Source organism: Terrapene carolina, unplaced genomic scaffold (assembly GCF_002925995.2).
Source record: "Terrapene carolina triunguis isolate 2854851 unplaced genomic scaffold, T_m_triunguis-2.0 Scaffold558, whole genome shotgun sequence".
Taxonomy (NCBI): domain Eukaryota; kingdom Metazoa; phylum Chordata; order Testudines; family Emydidae; genus Terrapene; species Terrapene triunguis.
The window spans coordinates 14,443,152-14,462,193 of record NW_020664909.1 but is presented as its reverse complement, the minus strand read 5'-3'; the positions used below and the strand labels follow the sequence as shown (position 1 = coordinate 14,462,193).

At 43.5% G+C, this 19,042-nt stretch overlaps 1 protein-coding gene across 3 annotated transcripts in view; it reads right to left on the bottom strand.

Annotated features, from left to right (window-relative positions):
- The window catches only part of IGSF3 (immunoglobulin superfamily member 3), a 155,840-nt gene that overhangs the window by 113,324 nt on the left and 23,474 nt on the right, over window positions 1-19,042 (bottom strand). For all 3 annotated transcript variants that reach the window (XM_024209445.2, XM_024209444.2, XM_024209447.3), the window contains exon 3: window positions 1,673-2,050. In XM_024209445.2, coding sequence (XP_024065213.1) covers window positions 1,673-2,050 — 378 coding nt within the window. The remainder of the gene's footprint in view (window positions 1-1,672; window positions 2,051-19,042) is intronic.

Genomic DNA, 19,042 nt, shown 5'->3' with positions numbered 1-19,042 from the left:
TTCTTAGGAGTCCATCTGCTCCTGCTATTTATATCCCCACCAGAGGTCAGAACCCTCTGTTTTACATGGTGACAACTGAGATGTCACAAATATGTCACAGACAGATGAATGTGAGTTCTTGGGGGGGGGGAATAAATACCAGGGAAGATGTACTTGTAAATAACCAAAATCTTATTTTCATATAACTGCTCCTTAGACATTAAGGAAATGAATAAAGACATGCACAGAAAACATAGAAGACAGCACTGTACAAAGAGATTGATTTGCAACGATTCCCCAGAAGACACCTTTGAACACTTTCCTCCAAAAATTTAAGTTTGTAAGGAGAGAGAAAAGCCCAGTCAAAGCACTGTTTGCATGATCTCTGACAAGTAGAATATGTAACTATTATATTGTTGTTATATTATTTCCCAAAAATATCAATCCCAAGTTGTTTTTCTGAGGATGAAATCCTCTAAAATGCCAAACTCTGCATATTCGGCTGTAGGGTGCTACAGCACTTTTTGTCCCAGGACGTCAATAAGCACTTGACAAACGTTAATTGATCCGCACAGTCCTACGAGTTAAGTCACTATTAAACTCATTTTACAGATGGGAAGACTGAGGCACAGAATTTAAAGTGCCTTACCCACGGTCACAGGGCAGAGTCAGAAGGAGAACACCTTTGTCCTTGCTTCTAGCCTCATGCTCCTTAGCAGAGGACATCGCACCACCTGCTCCAACTACAAAGTCGTGCATATTCTGACATACCCAGGGTGGGTAAGAGCGGATCCAATCTCTACCCACAGCAACCCCCCAGTTGTTATCCTACTCACTTATTCTAAAAGGAGGGAGCATAGTGAGCTGATTATGGCATGGCACTCGGAGTCAGGCATTCTGGAGTCTGTTCCCAGCTCTGTTTAAGATTCACTGAGACACCTTAGGCAAGGCATAATCTCCATGCCTGAGCTCCCTCACTTGTTAAATTGGGATACCACTGACCTAAACCTGACAGAGATGTGCAGAGGCTTTAATTAAAGTTTGAAAACAACTCCGAGATCCTTTCTCTGAAAGGTGCTAGGAAAATGCCAAAAGAAGGCAGCTCTTTCCGATTTGTCTAGTACAAAGGAAAAGACAACCTCATCACCCTCACCACAGGAAGCTCATCCCACTCCTTGTTCGTTTCAGGATCATTTCAACATTTCTCTCTTTGTTTCAGGCCTCATGAACCTTGCCTGTGATTGTCTTTATGCTTATCTAGCACTGGCTTCCTCTCTTCCCTGCCACACAGTTTTGCCCCTTTTGGCATGAAAGCTCTCTTCTCTGTACTGGCATCTGGAACAGGCTTCCTATTTTCTGCACACAAATCAACTCCATGTCCTGCTTTCAGCCAAGATTTGAAATGCCTTTCCACCTCGCCTATGCCTCTTGGTTTCTCTCCTCTTATTAAGTCTTATTACTGGAGTCTTAATTTATTCTCTTATGCTGTCTTTACACCATTGTTTCATATAATTTATACTATATACACAATCTCTTCTCTTGTCCTTTTTCCTTACTCAAGCATTTTGGGATACAGCATGCATGGGACATACCACACAAGGGGGCTTAATGAATTCTAGTACAGTCAACCCAGGATGAAGTCAATACTTAGTTATCTGGGTTCCAGATGGCCGAGATAAAGCAAACACCTTACCCATCAGTTTCATCTTGGCGCTGTAACTCCCGAAGTACCTCTCGTCAGTGGTGGGTGTGTGGCACTCGTACTCGCCGGCGTCCCGATCCTGGAGCTTCATGATGTGCAGCAGGGCAGAGTCCCCCTGTACCCTCTCTACGTAGATCTCCCCACTCCGCACACGCTGGGTGTAGATGGCGTAAGGGAAGGAGGGATCCATGGTGCTGATAATCTGCACTTCCCGCTCTGGGGCAGATGGCAGGTAAATGGACCACTGGAAATTCTGCTCTGAGGGACCCTGGTAGCCACTGACCTTGCACCAGATGGTGATGTGGGAGCCCTCAGTACGGTACAGAGGGCCTTCCTGAACAGTGACCCGACGCTGTGCCAAGGCCATGCCTGTAAAAGAGGAAGGGCAAAAAGTTACTCCAAAAAAATTAAAAAGTAATCCATAGCCTTTGCTATTTAGCAAATTAATACTTCACAGGTGCGCGCGCGCACACACACACACACACACACACACACCTTTCACTTAGATACCATTCAGTTTTCATGACAGCCTTAGGGGATGGTTAAGTACCACCCTAACCTAGTAGAAGGGCACATATATGATGAGCGATTTGCCCAAGATCAAAAAGGGAGCCAGGAGCTGAGCTGTGAATAGAATCCAGGTGCCCTGACAGCCAACCACTGGACAGCACTCGATGCCCCACCCCAGTTAGCAATTTTCTTATGCCTGCACCCTTGTAAGTCACTATTGATATGAAAATTGTTTGAGAGTCTGAATCAAAATGCTTTGGGCTTTGTCACTGCACCGTCCTAGCTGCTTCACAGTTGCTGACCAAAAGTAAAGCATCGTAAGAGATCCGTTAAAAGAAGTTTTATGTTGGACTAAGACCTTTTCCTGCAGTGCTAAGAACCCAGACACAAGACTATTGTGCTAGCACAATAAGAAACCAGATCAGAAAGTGAAATGGATCACGCCAGAGTCATTGTCCAAATCGGGTCAAAACCAAAAACTAACAACATCAGAGGTGAAAAGCTAGGATAATGACTTTTAAATTTCGGTTTTAAACATCTAAGGTGTTTACATACGTGAGGGATATTTTTAGCATTGTTTTTATCTTGGCAGTGTCCTTTTAAAGGGGGGGGGGGGGGGGGGGACATGGGGAGAAGAAATAACAGCATTTAGCACAGTGAGAGACACATACTGGGGCTAGTCACCCCTTGCTGCTTGAATCAAGATGGAGCAGTGCATGGTGTGACATGTGATCTCTGCAGGCTGTACCACTGTTTAGAATAGAGAGGATGACTGCAATCTGCTACATTTTATACCAATTATTTACGATCTGGCAGCCCCGGCATATGGATAGCACAGCCCTCAATGGGCCAGTGTTCAGGAACCTCCAAATTACTGAAATCTGGTTTGTTTGCATCTACATCCGAGGTTCTGGGGTTTGCCGATCATAGTGGGTACTCATCAGTTATTGTATTACTAGCAGTACGTACACATGGCGAGGCCAATCACCCTGGCTGCTGTTACTGTTTGCTTGTGATCATAAAACAGAAATAAGCCGATTTAAAGCAGCCCAGCATAATCATGTTTGCAAATGTTATCCATTTTTAAAATAAAATAATAATAATAATAATAATAATAATAATGATGCTGAATTCCAGAGGGGAATTTAATCTTTTCAAAAACTAACCACTGCAAGTGAAAGAGGTAGTTTGCCATCTGAGGATTATTGACTCAAGCCCTCCCCTCCCTGAGGGCAGCAGAATCCAGATATGAAGTTTTCCCAGCAGAAACCTTGGAACGAATCCAGAAGAGATTGTTCTTACCAGCTCTAAAACAAATTGTGAAAAATGGCTCAGCATATCCATCAGGCCATGCAGCTGAACAGATGGAGTGCAATTCAAACTATTAACTTGGGCTCAGCTCACTGCTGCTCCAAATTATGTTTCTTTTTCCTCTTTATAAAATAATGTGATTTAAGAGGAAGAAAGGAATATCTAGCACACTGGAAGCTAGTGGGGGGCAATCAGGAAAAGCAGACACAAAGGCTCCTGTGCTGCTAGTCATGCCAGTATCTCCATCCCAATGGTGCCATGGCACAGGTTACACTGTTGCCAATGATAACAATACCCCAATTCCCTGCCCTGTGGAGTCTGAGGGATTTGCACACACACAATGGGAGCTATACCCTTTGACATGAAGAATTAAACGTTAAGTTCTATATTATATATTATGTTAAAGATTGCAACACCAAACAAAAGTCTTGCAGGAAAAAAATAATTTGTGACCATATAATTAAAAATGGTATCATAATGCATACGCACAACGGGAGAAAGCTAGTGTGGCACAGGCAGCCTAATTCTGGCACTTCCTAATTTCCTAGGAATGCATCACTTGATTATAAAGTTATTTTAATGTAGTGCTTTTGTTTGTTCTATTTGTTTTAAAATGTAATTTCCTAGGTTGGTCGGTTTGTTTTAAACAAATTGAAAAACGAGTTCTATCACGTGTAAACCTTTTGACCCCCACATAGGTCATCAGCAAGACTGGGAACTTTAGATCCATAGCATAGACCTCTGCCACCTGAACTAGAGAAGCAACCGCTAGCAGTAATAGGCCATTATCACCTGTGGACCAGCACTAGAGGAGAATGACCGTTTCTGTTGTCAGCAAGTATTTGTGAAATCCATTGGCATACGAATGTGGGGGCTCAGGAATCTTGGTTTCTATTCTAGGTTCTGAAGGGAAGGAGTCTCTACAAACACTTCTTCATAGGTCATCCCCTGCACCACAGTAGGCATCTTTCCTCCCTGTCCTCTAGTATCTCCCCAAGCCCCACTTGTCCTGGTCTACCCCAGACCTCTCTCCCTCCTCGCTTCTATCCCCCTTGGTTCCTGTCTGCCACAAGCCTGTCCCATTCTCTCAGCCCAGCCTCTTCTCTTACCCTCTGCCCCATCCCTCCCCCATCTGGATTTCAGTCAGATGGCTTCCCCTCCTCCACCTCAATACTGCCAAGGCATGAGCAGAGTGAGGCATTGAGAGCACAGGAGAAAGTTTCCCTTTTCTCAGTTCCAGTGCCCCATGTCAAAGCAGCCCCCAGCTAAAAAGAGCAGCAATTACAGATAAAGTCCTGTTCAGCCCTAGACAGGATCATGCTCAACAAGTGTTGTGCTGATGAAGAATGCTCAACTCCAGAGTTTTTCCATGGTAGGAATGTTTGTGCTCCCCCCCACACACCTTTTTCACCCCCTAAGTTTCCTCTAACCTCATTCTCAGAAACAGCTGTACCATCTTTGCTGAAGCTTTCTAAAAAATTCAGCTTGACAGATAGACACCCAACATAGAAAACTTCAGCATAAATGGTTAAAGTTTTGCATGGTTAGAAGCAACTGAAAACAGGGCCTTACAATGGAAAGTGTTAGGCAACTTTAATTACAGTGGTGATACATTGAGCTTTTCCCAGTCGATCTAAGAGTTCATCCACTTGGGGCATATGGTAGGCGTCAAAGTTAGAAACTGCGTTCACCTTCCTGAAATCTGTGCAGAAACGTAGTGAGCCATCAGGCTTTGGGACCAGCACAATAGGATTCATCCAGTCACTCTGGGACTCTATCACCCCAAGTTCCAACATGGTTCTAATCTCTTTCTCGACACCCCCACCTCCAGCTTGTTGGGAACAGGACAGAGCCCTTCTCTTATTACCTTACCAGTTTCTGTATTAATAGGGTATTGTGTTAGGAATGTCTTCCTGGGTAGGGCTGAGAATATCCATGGAAAAGCGGCCACCAGCTGGAGTGCCTGTTCCTTTTGCTTATTGTTTAAGTTCTTCCAGATGATCACCAGTCCTTCTTTTAGGAATTCTTTACCTCGGGGTCCTAGTTCCCGTTGCTCAGGGTGTGGTGGTGTGATAAAAAGGGTTTTCCCTGGCTTTCCACGGCTTCAATAAATTTATGTGGTAAATTTGTTGTTCCTTCTTCCCCCCGCCGTTTGTCTGATCACGTAGTCCATAGTCCTCACTTTCTTTATCACCTCGAAGGGCCTTGCCACTTGACCATTAGCTTCGATTCCAAGCTTGGAAGAAGCAACAGAACTCAGTTGCCCAACTGAAAAACACGCGTCTATGTCCCTTTGTGATACTGTTGTTGTTCTTGTGCTTCCTTGAGGTTCTCTCTAGCATATGCCCCCATAAAATTGCACCAGAGACTGGAGGTTAACACATACTGCACCACATTTTCAGCTCTCAGTGTTTGGCTTTCACAGGTTTCCCATACCAAGTCGCGTATGCCCCTTGGGTGTTGTCCGTATAGCAGTTTGAAGGATGAAAACCCCATGGAAGTTTAGGACACTTATGGTGAAAAGTAAGGCTAGGAGTAGTTAGTCCCAGCGTTGGGGGTCCTAGGCAATGAACTTCTTGAGTATCCTCTTAAGTGTCAGGCCATCCATCTGAAGGTGGTACATGGATGTGCGCAAGACTCTGACTTTTAATAGTTCCCACACTTCCTTCATCAGCCACAATGTGAAGTTTGTCCCTGTGTCTGTCAGGACCTCTTTGGGAAACCCGACCTGTGCAAAGACCTTCACCAGCTCATTGGCAATTGTCTCAGCATTTGTAGAACATAGTGGCATGGCCTCCAGGTATCTGGTGGCATAGTCCATGGTGACAAGTATGTGCTGATGCCCTGAGGACCTCTTTTCTAGGGGACCCATAAAGTTAATTTCCACTGTTTCAAAGGGAGCCTCCACCAGGGGAGAGGTACTAGTGGGGCTCGCAGCAGTCCCTTAGAGGCCACCAACTGGCATTTGGAACAGGAGGCACACAAATGCTCAACTTCCTTGAAGACTCCTGGCCAAAAGTATTGGGCCAGGATCCTAGACTGCATCTTGTTTTTCCTGAGATGCCCTGCACATGGGATCGCAAATGCCAGGTGAAGCAACTCACAGGTGATATATCCGAGGTACTAGAAGTTGCATCCATATCTCTTGCATCTGCTTGTCTTGGTCTACATGGTATAATAAGTCTGACTTGAGGGATCTCTTCTGGGGTGTCTTCCTCGAGTTTCTGGGCTAAGGGAAGCTTCTGCAAGAGCTTGGGGAAACATGTCCAGTCTTGGCCTAATATCATGGGATTAGGGAGGTCTGCAGACACATGTCCCTTCATCTGGGTCTTGGTGCCCACCAGTCAGTCAGTCTTATTGTCCTGGAGGGATACCGTAAAACATCGCCATGGATATATTGAATAGGGATTTTCCCCTTCTCGGGTATCCACTATGGGATATCCACTCTGGGACGAACGTCTGGTCAGACGCCACGTCTATGATGGTTATAGCCTGTTGTCCCTCTACTTCAACTGGGATTGTGAATTGCTCTGGGTTTTTCCTCCCCAGTCCACACCTGCACTCCCCAGAAGGGCAGTCTCGAAAATTGGTGCCCCTGTTGTCCACAGGAGTAACAGGTTATTCTGTCTGTCCTTTGTTTTCTAGTGGCTGTGTCATCTTCTCTCTGGGTGGGTCTTGGCTCCTGTGCAGGTTTGGAATAAGGAGTCAGTGGGGTGTTTAAGGGTGTGGATCTGTTGTAGTGGGGAAATCTTACCCATGGACCCTGAGGTGCACCCCCATCCCTTATGCTACCCATTGACCAGCTGGCTGCATGGGCATTCCTGGCATTTATCCAAGTGGGACCACCACTTTTGGGTCTCCAGCCCATCTCCTTCCCTGGTGTTTCTGGAGTCATCATTTCCTCCATAGCAGGTCCCTGAACGACTTACACAGCCATTTAGTCCTCCATGAGGTGGGCGGCCTCAGCTAGGGTTCCCAGCCAGTGACTACAAACCCAGTCTTGGCCAGCGGGTGGAAAGATCTGTATAAATTGTTCGAGGACTATGAGTTCAGCTGTCTGGGGTCCCGTGTGGGTCTCTGGTTTTAACCAATGCCCACAGAAGGCCTTAATCCTTTGGACGAGCGCCTGGGGTCATGCTGGGGGGGGGGGGTAAGAGCTTGTAGCAAAAATGCTGGCAGTAGGCTTCTTTGTCTATGCCTAACCTCTCTAATATGGCTGTCTTCACTAGTCTTGGGCTACTATATTGACAAGTCCCTGGTATGTAGCTTGGGCTTCCCTCATGAGGAGTGGGGCGAGGCAGACCACCCACTGAGCCTGGGGCCAGTGCAAAGCTGTGGCTACCCTCTCAAAGGTTACCAGGAATGATTCTGGGTCATCATCTCTCACCTTAGGGATCACCAGGGCTGAAGCGTTTCCCTGAATTAAGGGGGACGCATTTCCCATAGGGGTGGGAATCTGAGGGGTAGCGGCTGGTACTAGCCCGGCTACTCGTAACAACTGTGGGCTGCCATCTGTTCGAACAGCTGTTGTTGTCGGGTTTGAGAGTCTGCCAGCCATTGCAGGTGCTGATTCCCCTCCATAGTTCTGTGGCATATACGGGGGAGAAAGGGGGGGGGGGGGGGGGGGGGGGGGGGGGGGGGGTGTTGTTTTTTGTTTCCCTTCTCTGCATGGATGGTCAGCTGCACAAAATCCCATTTCAGGTGCCACGTTGTCACTGGTCCTTGATGTAGTCTTTCGAGGGATCTCTACTGCCCCTGACAGTCTTCCTTTGGTTAGCCCCTGGTCAGGACAGTTTTGGCCCCTGGCCTCTAATTAGGCCTATGGGTTTGCTCTAGTCTCTTTGGCTGTGTTTCAGGAGGCAACTTGGTGCAAGGGTGTTGCCCCTTCACTGTCCCAGAACTTTCTGCCTCCTCTTCCTTCTCTCCTTTTATAATAAGTCTTGTTTCCCCCATTGGTTGCAGCTGGGGGTGCCTGCCTCCATGATTGGCAATTGTGCCTGTAGGCAGGAGAGGTTCCTCTCCCCCCTTCTGCTTCTGCTCAGTATGGGGGTTGTAGACCCCTTTGCAAGCTCACAGAGGGAGTTTTTCTAGAAAGCACACGGGACAGTCAGGACTGGCATGTGGCTGATATTTCATTGGTAGAGCTGGCATTTAATTGCAAATCCAGTATAGTTTACGGACAATACAAGGACTGGTAAAGAAGAGGTAGAGGAAGCAATGTAGTGCTTTAAAAAACAAAATTAAAATAGGTTTGGGCAGCTGCTCTTCACTGGTCTAAGGCTAGGTCTACACTACCTGCCTGAATCGGCGGGTAGAAATCGATCTCTCGGGGATCGAATTATCGCGTCTCATTGGGACGCGACAATCGATCCCCGAATCGACGCGCTTACTCCACCAGCGGAGGTAGGAGTAAGCGCCGTCGACGGGGAGCCGCAGAGGTCGATTTTGCCGCCGTCCTCACAGCGGGGTAAGTCGGCTCCGATACGCGAATAGCGTAGCTGAATTTGACGTAGCTGAATTTGCGTATCTTAAATCGACCCCCCCCGTAGTGAAGACCTGCCCTAAGCTAACAACAGAAACAATTTCCACTCAGACAGCTTAAGGAGTTGAAACATGGGATTTTATGGTCTGTATTATGGACATTTGATAGGCTATTCCCCTATACAAACAGCACTAAATTGTGAGTGTGTGCCTATGTGTAGGCAGGGAAAGAAGAAAATGTATATATCGGATTTAACGACAACAGATTGGCATCTGCAGCAGACCACAGGTCCTGGCAGGAAGTCTCCAATAATTAAGACAATTAAGACATGACTGCTAAAAAGCAGTTAAACTAAACGCAGATTTGCGATGCTGAAAAGATGCCCTGGGCTCACATTACCCAACAGCAGGTGCTAGAGCCAAGTGCATAACCTACGATGCTTACTGCTCTTCCCCTGCAGGGCTGAGATTCACTCAGGGACTCTCATACAGGAAGAATGGCACAGCAGCCAAAAACCCCCACCAACCCCTTAGCTCCCTGTTACCAGCTAACACTCTGCCACCCTCACCAACCACTCAGGGCTTTGTCTCAAGGCAAACTACAACAAAACCCCACAGGCTATGTTTGGCTCCTCTGGCTTTACTGCACCCAGTGCCACAGACTGTAAGAAAAAATAAAGATAACAATATAGGCTGAAGGGGGGGGGAAAGGCAGGAAATACTTGTTTGTGTTAGGAAATCGGTTTGCAGAGTCCATGATTTCTTTTGGTACTTACTTAGTGCCTCTACCCTCCCCCACCCCCCAAACACACACACACACACACACACACCACAACATTATCCCTCCCCCCGCCGGCAAAAAATTATTGGGTCAGTGTGGGGAAATCAAACAACAAGCCACACTGTTGAGGGTGTTGTGTGGGAAACGAAGGTTCAGAGAAAAGGCTGGCTTGTTTTGGCCCCAGCAAGACCAGTTTGTGCTCCTACTCACGCAAGAAATGCAAACTGGCTCACGAAGAGCTTGTCTTCACTGCCCCCCCCCCCCACCCCCCCCCCCCCCCCCTTTTTTTTTTTTTTTAAAATAAAGTGTTTACACCTCTGGGTAACTCATGCATGTGAGCTATCCTGAAGTAAAAAGGCACAGTGAGGACCAGGCACCTGAGTTTTACCATGAGGTAAACTCACCCAGATCAGCACAATATTCCTGCCTACAGCTGACATTGAGGTAAATTCACCACACAGTAAAACTAACGTAACTGGTCTTTATTATTTTTTTTTAATTTCAGGATAGCTCACATGCATGAGTTACTCAGAGGTTTACAAAGGCAGTTTTTTTAGCAGTGAAAATCACCCATAAACAAGCACTACTGGGGTAGCAATTAGACAATCTTTCCCAGGGGATTGTTGACCCCTGCACAGTGTCTGTCAGAGAGTAAAGCCTGAGACTGCAGCCTGGAGCAGCTTCTTCATCCCATTTGTATGAAAGGGGAAAGAATTCCAGGTCAGATTTTAAAAAAGGTACTTGGCTTCTAGAATGACTAATTCTGGGCGTGCAAGAACCAATCTTCTCCATTCACATACAAATCCACTACAAAACAGCCATCTTGTTTTCTCTGCAAAATACTGAATTATGTTATATGGGAGCCCTACTACGGTTGCAGGACAATACCAGAATGGAGACAAACCTCTGTAGCAATCCTGCATCTGCAATTCTGATGAACCTCCAATTAAGACAAAAATGAAAATTAGGCTTGAGCACAATTTTGGGATAAGTGAAATACACAGCAGGAATAGCCTCAAAATACATTAATCTGGCAGCAGGTTGCAAAGACAATGCCATAAAAATGAACACCTGGTACAAAACTCCATCATCATTACTATGAAGCCTTATTCTAGTCAGATACTTGATTATACTTGATGGCACCATTTGTATTTTGTCATGCCAAGACAGTTAATTGAATCGAAAGAAAGACTGAACCACCTGCAGGACAATTCTGTCCCTCTTCTACTTTTCTGCCCTTGTATTTTAATTGCATTGCCTCTCTCTGCTTTATCATTAATTCCCAGCTCCCAATTTGTCTGCTCCTACCACAATCACACCACTTTTTTCCAGGCCACTCCCCATACATGGAATGCCCTCCCAGAACTGATCCTAGAGGCCATTAACTTCTCATTCAAATTCCTCCTTAGAGATAAGCTAACTAATGATGGCTACAAGGAGTAGCAGCCAGGGATGCTTAATAATCAGCATGGAAATATCAAAGCATGGCCATGCAAAACAGGATCAACCCATGAAGTTCTTTGTTCTTCCAATTCAACTCCTCTCACTTCACTCATCTCTGCTAGTTGCTCATTTTCACAGCAGATGTTTATGAATCCTTTATAAAAATGTTTCCACTTTGTGATCCATAAATATGAAAAGTGACATTTCTTTTAATCACTATAGTGAGTTCTAGCCTGTGACTGGCTTGCCAAATTCCAACTGTGGCAAAGGCCTTGTGCCTCTGTTATAGTTATGTATCCATTTTGACACATCTAATCTCTGCCAAGAGCAGAGTTGCTTGTCGTCCTTTCATTGTTTCTCAGATCTGGTAAGAAAGTATGCATGTCTGTTATATAGACGTTCCATTGTCGAGTTTCCATATTGTGATGTTGTTGCTCGGTAGTTGCATAGTGCTAAGTCCGATCATCTCTTGAGACAACGGCTTTTATGAGCAAGTCATTCACTATATGGATTTCACATTCTCCTAATCCATTTGCTTGAGGGTTACTAGGATTATACATGTTAAAATTCGTAAGTTTTATAGGAATTATTCTCGAACTGCAGCCTATTGTAAGTTGTTATAGTCCTTGAACTTTCCTGACATGTAAATGTAGATTTAATGTTTTTGATCACAGTTGATCCTGAACTACCTTCAATAGTCATTACTTTTGGTTTTAACTCACAAAGCCCTAAATGGCTGAAGATCAATCTACCCAAGAGACCATCCCTCTTCCCACGATACATTGCAACTGTTGTGGTCGGGGATGTGCAGATGCTCAATATAATGGGCGGTGGGGAGGTGCTACTGGTAGGACATTTTCTGAAAGAACCTCAGAGCTCTGGAATGCCCTCTCGACCCTGGTCAAAATAGTCCAGATTTGGCGACTTTCAGGATACACTGAAGGGCCTGTACATTTCACCTGGCCTTTGAAGAGGCGTAGGTGGACAGAGGTAATAGCTAATGTAGAAGATTGGTAATATTCAAGTACGTGCTGAGGCTTAGTAGAAAGAGTGTGCTGATGTAATACATTTTGGCTTTGTAATTTTAAATAAGTGGCAGAAGGCTCAGAGCCTGTGTATGGGCACTCTTTCTAGAAGAATTTCTAATTTTGGAATAAAGTTGCTAAAGTAGTCCAGGGCAAACATCAATTCTGACTCTGTTCATGTGGTATTAGATACTTCCCACTGTACATCTCTCTACTTTATATAGGTTTCACACATGCTCATCACAACCACTTAATCAGGAGCCAGAACAGGCAATCTATTTTTAATACTTAGTTATGCCAAGATGCCCTTCATAAAGCCTTTCCAACATGACCCTTATCACTGTGGGAAAGATGCACAACAGTAGTTCATTGACAGCTTATCTTTATATTGGGGACATGCAGATGGAAAGCATGGATTTGCCCATCCTTTACTTACAACTTGTATTACTCCCTGTGTCTTGGATGTTTCCTCTTCCCAACTCATTCCATATTCCTGACAATGCTGTAACATTGTGCTTCTATCATGTTTACATGTGCCATTACTAGAGTGGATAAAAATGCTTTGTTTTTTTAAATAAATTTTTATTTAAAATAACTTTTTACAATTAAATTAAATACAGGTTTATTTAAAAAAATAAACCTATTTAAAATTAAATTTACAATTGTCAAGGCCTAAACTTATTATAATCATTAAAAATTAAATACAAAAAGTATACTAAGCAGTATGTTTGCTGCCAGGTTTTAAAGGAAGTTCCAGCAGTTCAGTGATTCAGGTCACTGGTTAAGCACCTGGAACCAGTGTTTGTTGAAGTGCTAAACCAGCTTTTGACAGCAGTAGCTTCTTCTGCAGGTGCAGAGAGACTATTTTCTTCATTTCAGTTCATTCAACTAATTCAGTTCAAAGCTGAGAAACCAGTTAGGTGTTGAAAACAGCAGGAAAGCTTGTTTTCCGCTTCCAATCTATGACTAGAAATTAGGTGAGAGGACGTGATCTACTAGTTCTAAAATCTTGAAGGACATGGTGACCAGAAACAATCAATTCACTAACTACAGATAATACTTTCTTAGTTTAATAAATTAGTTTTAAATGCAACCCATGTTTTGATCAGGAAAAAAACAAAGATTATGTATCCAGCACATTTAAATGAAATTTTAATAAAACAAAAAAAAAACATTTAAACTACTGTTTTTGTGCATTTTAAATTGAATTTTTATCCATATAACTATCATAGAATCTCAGGGTTGGAAAGGACCTTAGGAGGTCATCTAGTCCAACCTCCTGCTCAAAGCAGGACCAATCTCCAGACAGATTTTTGCCCCAGATCCCTAAATGGCCCCCTCAAGGATTAAACTCAGAACCCTGGGTTTAGCAGGCCAATGCTCAAACCACTGAGCTATCCCTCCTCCTATGTGTCAAGCCCAAGTAAAATGTTAATCTACTAAGAACTAGATCATTCACCATTTTCTTATATAAGAAATGTAAAAATTAAGAATCTGAATAAATGTGCATTGATATTGTGTATCTTTATGGTTAGCAAAATGAAGTATCAAACTGAGTGTGACAATTATATTTAATTGTAAATCAATGTGTTTTAATGGTTACTAACCAACAAGAATCATCCTCTCTTTAGGAAAATAAAGTACAAACGCAAAACATGATTAAAATTGCCAATTTATTTTTCTGCTTATTTAAATTAAAATCAGTGATTTAAAATCTGTGATTTAAATCGTTTTGATTTAAAAATCAATCCACCTGGCTGTTTCTGCTTGCCCCAGATCTGGCTGTGCATCATCAAGTAAAGCATAAGTTCTGACAGCACATTTGCCGTTACAAAGTGACATCCAGGCTGGAATGTACCTGCAGCCCGCCGCTTCCTGTAGCTCCCATTGGCCGGGAACGGCGAACCCCGGGCCGTGCCTGCAGACGGTCAACATCAGCAAAATGTCTCGTGGCCTGCAATCAGATTACCCTAATGGGCCGCATGTAGCCCACCACTGGCCTAAGGGTACATCTACACTGCAATAAAAGACCTGCAGCACCGCCCAGATCAGCTGGCTTGGGTTTGAACTGCAGAGCTATGAAATTGCTGTGTCAATGTCCAGGTTGAAGCCTGGGCTCTGAAGCCCCAGGAGAAGGGTGGTTCTCAGAGACCAAGCTCCAGCCCAAACCTCAACATTTACACCACTGGTTCTCAACCAGGGGCACGTGTACTCCTCAGGGTATGCAGAAGATTTCCAGGGGATACATCAACTCATCTAGATATTTACTTAGTTTTATAACAGGCTACATAAAAAGCACTAGTGAAGTCAATACAAACTAAAATTTCATACAACTTGTTTATACTGCTCTATGCGCTATACACTGAAATGTAAGTACAATATTTATAAAAAATATATCAATTGGAATATAATTATATGGTAAAAATAAGCAATTTTTCAGTAATAGTTGCGGTGACACTTTTGTATTTTTATGTCTGATTTTGTAAGCAAGTAGTTTTTAAGTGAGGTGAAAATTGGGGGTATTCAAGACAAATCAGATTCCTGATAGGGGTACAGTAATCTGGAAAGGTTGAGAGCCACTGATCTACACTGCAGTTTTAGCCCCACAAGCCCAAGTCAATTGACCTGGGCTCTGAGACTCGTTACCGCAGATCTTTTATTGTAGCGTAGGCATACCCATAGCCTATTTTTGTTCTTTCCAAAGCAGTCATTGTGTCCTTTCTTGGGTACTGTAGTCAAAGCTTGAGCTTTGAAACTATGGACCATAGAAAAAAAATTGTAATACTTAGTACTTAACTATATGCTAAGTCTAGCAGATCTAATAATTTATGCATATAGTCTCTGCTATCATAGCTCTTGCAGCATATGTTTAGTCTTTCATCTCTAGGAGTACAGCTCCCAAGCCCTGCTTTCGAAGCACCTGTGGAGAACTTGATTTTTTAGTGGGTCAAAAAATTGCAACACCACTGCCAATGTCAGTACATGCTTCAAATCCTTGAACTCTGATGCTGTGGTCCATGCTATGAGAGAGATGAGGGTTTTTTCTTTAGGCAAGTTGTTAGAGCTGGATAGTTGGGTATGAAATTGCTAACATAATTCAACATGCCCTACAGCCTCTGATTTTTGGGGGAAGGGGAGTCCTACCTGTTCCGTATCGCCTCCATCTCACAACATTATTCACTTTATGGTCAATTTCCCTCTTAAGTAGGTAATATCAGTTGTTTGACACTTGGCCTTGTTCATTTTCAGGTTGCTTCTTGCATTTTCCAGCATGCTCTGCAGTCACTCCTGACGTTAAATAGGAGGGCCTACCTAGAGTATTCCATGTATATCAGTGCACACTTTCACTCAGGAGACACTGTTCAGCATGTGGGGCACTGTGCAGTGAAATATTCTTGATGCCAACCATATTCTGAAAGCAAGACTCAGGAAGCAGTATTTACTAACCAGTATATTAAAAATGCAAGTCTTGGAGTTTATGGGTGATGGGGAAGTCTACCAAAACATTGCTGATATATGTAATATACTGAAAAATTTGGTTCCTGACATCTCAAACGTTTTGTTCCTGAGGAAACTGAAGTTGAAATGTTCCTGTTCTGCTCATTGGAGGGAGGCAGGTTCGTCCTATGTCCCTTTTACCCTCCACAACTGCTGAACAGCAAATCCAGTCTGTTGGTTCCTCTTTCTAGACTCATTACAGTTGCCATACTGTTATTACTGGTTTCGTGTTTTTTCCACCTCCTTCATCTTTTTATTTTCTGTCAACTATGGTGTTTAGGAGTTGTGTGCTCTGTGACTCTCTCTATGGCCTTTATTTGCATTTGTTTGTTCATTGGCGTGGCATATGGATATTGCCTTTTCAAGTGTCAAGTCCAAGTTCTTGAGTAGCCTTTTATGTACTTTTCAGTTGCTGCATCCCAAAACTATTTGCTCTTTAATGAGAGAGATTTCATATTCCAAAGCCACGAGATAGGCTTTTTAACGTTTTAAACCTGTGAGATTCCTCTATTGTTTCCTCTCCTTTCTGCATCTTCACCTGGAAGAGATTTCTCATCGATTAGATATCCCAACTCAGGACACAATCCTCAAGATTTTATTCATTAAAACATCTAATTCTTACTCACCTCCCAAACCTTAAATATGAAGTGCACTGTATACATTCAGTGCTTCACCAATAGCTACTGTCACAAACAGTGCAATTTTTTGCTCTTCTTCCATTTTACTAGCCCTTCCAACTTTCATACTGCTCAAATTGCTATTTGAACCTTTCTCACAAGTTATTTCAGCATTCCCCACGGGTTTTTAAAGGCGGTGAAAGAGTTTCATTTTACAGAATCACAGTCTTTGTGGCAGTCATTTTGACTGTACCTTTCTTCTGGCAAACACGTGAAAGTGATGTTGACTGTAATCTATTTTTTTTCCCCCCCCTGGATTCACTGGGAATCATCCTGTCCACTTCTGGAAACATGCCATATTTCAGCTTTAGGATAACATTTATTCAACTAGCAACAAGAAACAATTTATAAAGGTAAACAGAGAGCTGATATAGTATAGCCTCAGAGTTACAAACAACAGACACGAACTGACCAGTCAACCACACCCTTCATTTGGAAACAGATCTACACAATCAGGCAGCAGCAGAGCCAAACAGAAAAAAAACAAAAAAAAACAAAAACGAGCCAAATTCAGTATATTACGGTGTTAAACATAAACTACTAAAATATAAAAGGAAAGCAGAATTTTTCATTCAATTGTAAACTTTTAAAAGAACCACTATAGTGTTATGCCCAGAGGTACAAACATTTCAAAGTTACGAGCAACCTCCATTCCTGAGGTGTTCGTAACTCTGAGGCTCTACTGTACTGTTATAATCTAGGCTGGCTGTATTGTCATCTCCAGTTCTGCAACTTGTTCCTGTCTCTGTGCATAAGCAAGTCTGCAAGAATAAACAAGAAGTGTAGCACTGTGTACTGTTCTGCAAAATAATGTCAACTTCCTCCAAGTTTAACTTGAGTTGTAGTATTTCCGATGAGAAGCGAGAAAGGAAAGTAACTGAAATACTTCCCTGATAGGATAGGTTGTCCATTTAGAAAATACAATCTAATTCTATATTACTGAGGGAAAATCTTCATTCCGATATATTTCGCTTTCCACAACCAAATCTCTACAACTTTTCATGAGTGATGTACTCAAATACTTGGATACTAATATCTAAACTGTATTCTTAAATTTATTCACCTAAATTTGGGTTATTGCTGATTATGTACTACATCCATCGCCCGCGCCGCTTCTTGCCGCCCCCATTGGCCCGGGACGGCGAACCGCGGCCATTGGGGCCGCGATCGGCCGAACCTACTGCGTCAGCAGGTAAATAAACTGGCCCGGCCCGCCAGGGTCCTTACCCTGGCAAGCCACGTGCCAAATGTTGCCGACCCCTGATATACTATATGTACCATATGACTTTTAAAAACAAACTTTGTATTTGTGGATAATCTAGCATTATACCCAGATGTACACTCTTTTCTCAACCTGTGTATTATATAATTTTAACATTAGCTTTAATAAAAAATTTATTTCTGGAGCAAATTCCAGAAACCAAGGTAGCTTTTCCCATGCCCACCACTCACCCATGCACTGCACCCATGAATAGTGTCTCAAACTCCCACTGACAGGAAAGAGAAACGCTATCTCAATCACCCCTGGCCACCAGAATGGGATCTTCCAATTTATGAGACAGTGACAAGACAAAGCCAAGACAAAGTGGATCCCTTCCCCACCATCGCCAACGGGGTTCACAGTGGGAGCACTTTTCTAGGACACAGAACAATTCCACAAGTCAATCCAGATAGCCAGAAGCAGATATGCCTCTAGTACCTTTCTCCAATCTTGCTCTAGGGGTATGGGTAAAAACGATACACAACAAAATACCAGCATCAGTAAACAATGAAAGTCCACAACAGCTCAGCCAAAGAGACAGCCTGACATTGGCAGAGGAGTTCAACTGCATCCTTGAAGTGAAGTAACTAAACAATTGCTTCTAGCCTTTGTCTCTGTTCTAAAGTTTCATCTCCCCGGGGAAAGATTCAACAAGATTTTCCCTTACACACACAGATTGTGCCTGAAATAGGTCTAGAGCTGTTTCTCACCCCCACTGCTACTACCTCCTATTGTTAATTAAGATGAGTCCAGAGATACCACAAGACCTTGGCTCCTTGCAGAATACAGCATGATTTATTAGCCTGCGTTATTAGAGAGATTTATAGAGATCATCGCTAGACAAGCACAGCTCCTATTTCTCATTTTACAAATGCAGACGGCTGCTTTCTGTGCTAGGAGGAAAGGCTCAAGAAACGCAGAGGGGCTTACATTTAAGTAGCCATTGTATTGACAATTTGGAAAAGAAGGTATATACCAAGACCCATAGTTTTACCTCATGTTCAAATAATATTACCCAGGAATAAAGAAAAAGAATAAGATGTGAAGACAGCCCTATGGGGTAACCTCTCTCACAGCTGTTATTTACATTTTGCAGCGGCACAGAGAATGGGTACGTGCCCCGCATTGCTATATAGCCTTTACTGCAGCAGTTTCCAGGATTAACAGTGAAAGGGCAACTTTTCTGAGAACTTAGCAACATGACTGCTTATGGGATTCTCCCTGATTGTAATAAGAGCTGCTGCCTCTGCTTGACATTCAGATTCTGGGGAAATTAAGAGATGTATTTGTAGGCCTCCGCTGCACTACTCCAGGCATATGGCCAAGCACCCATCCGCCTCCAGAAGCAACCTTTCTGTCTCCCTCTACTACACC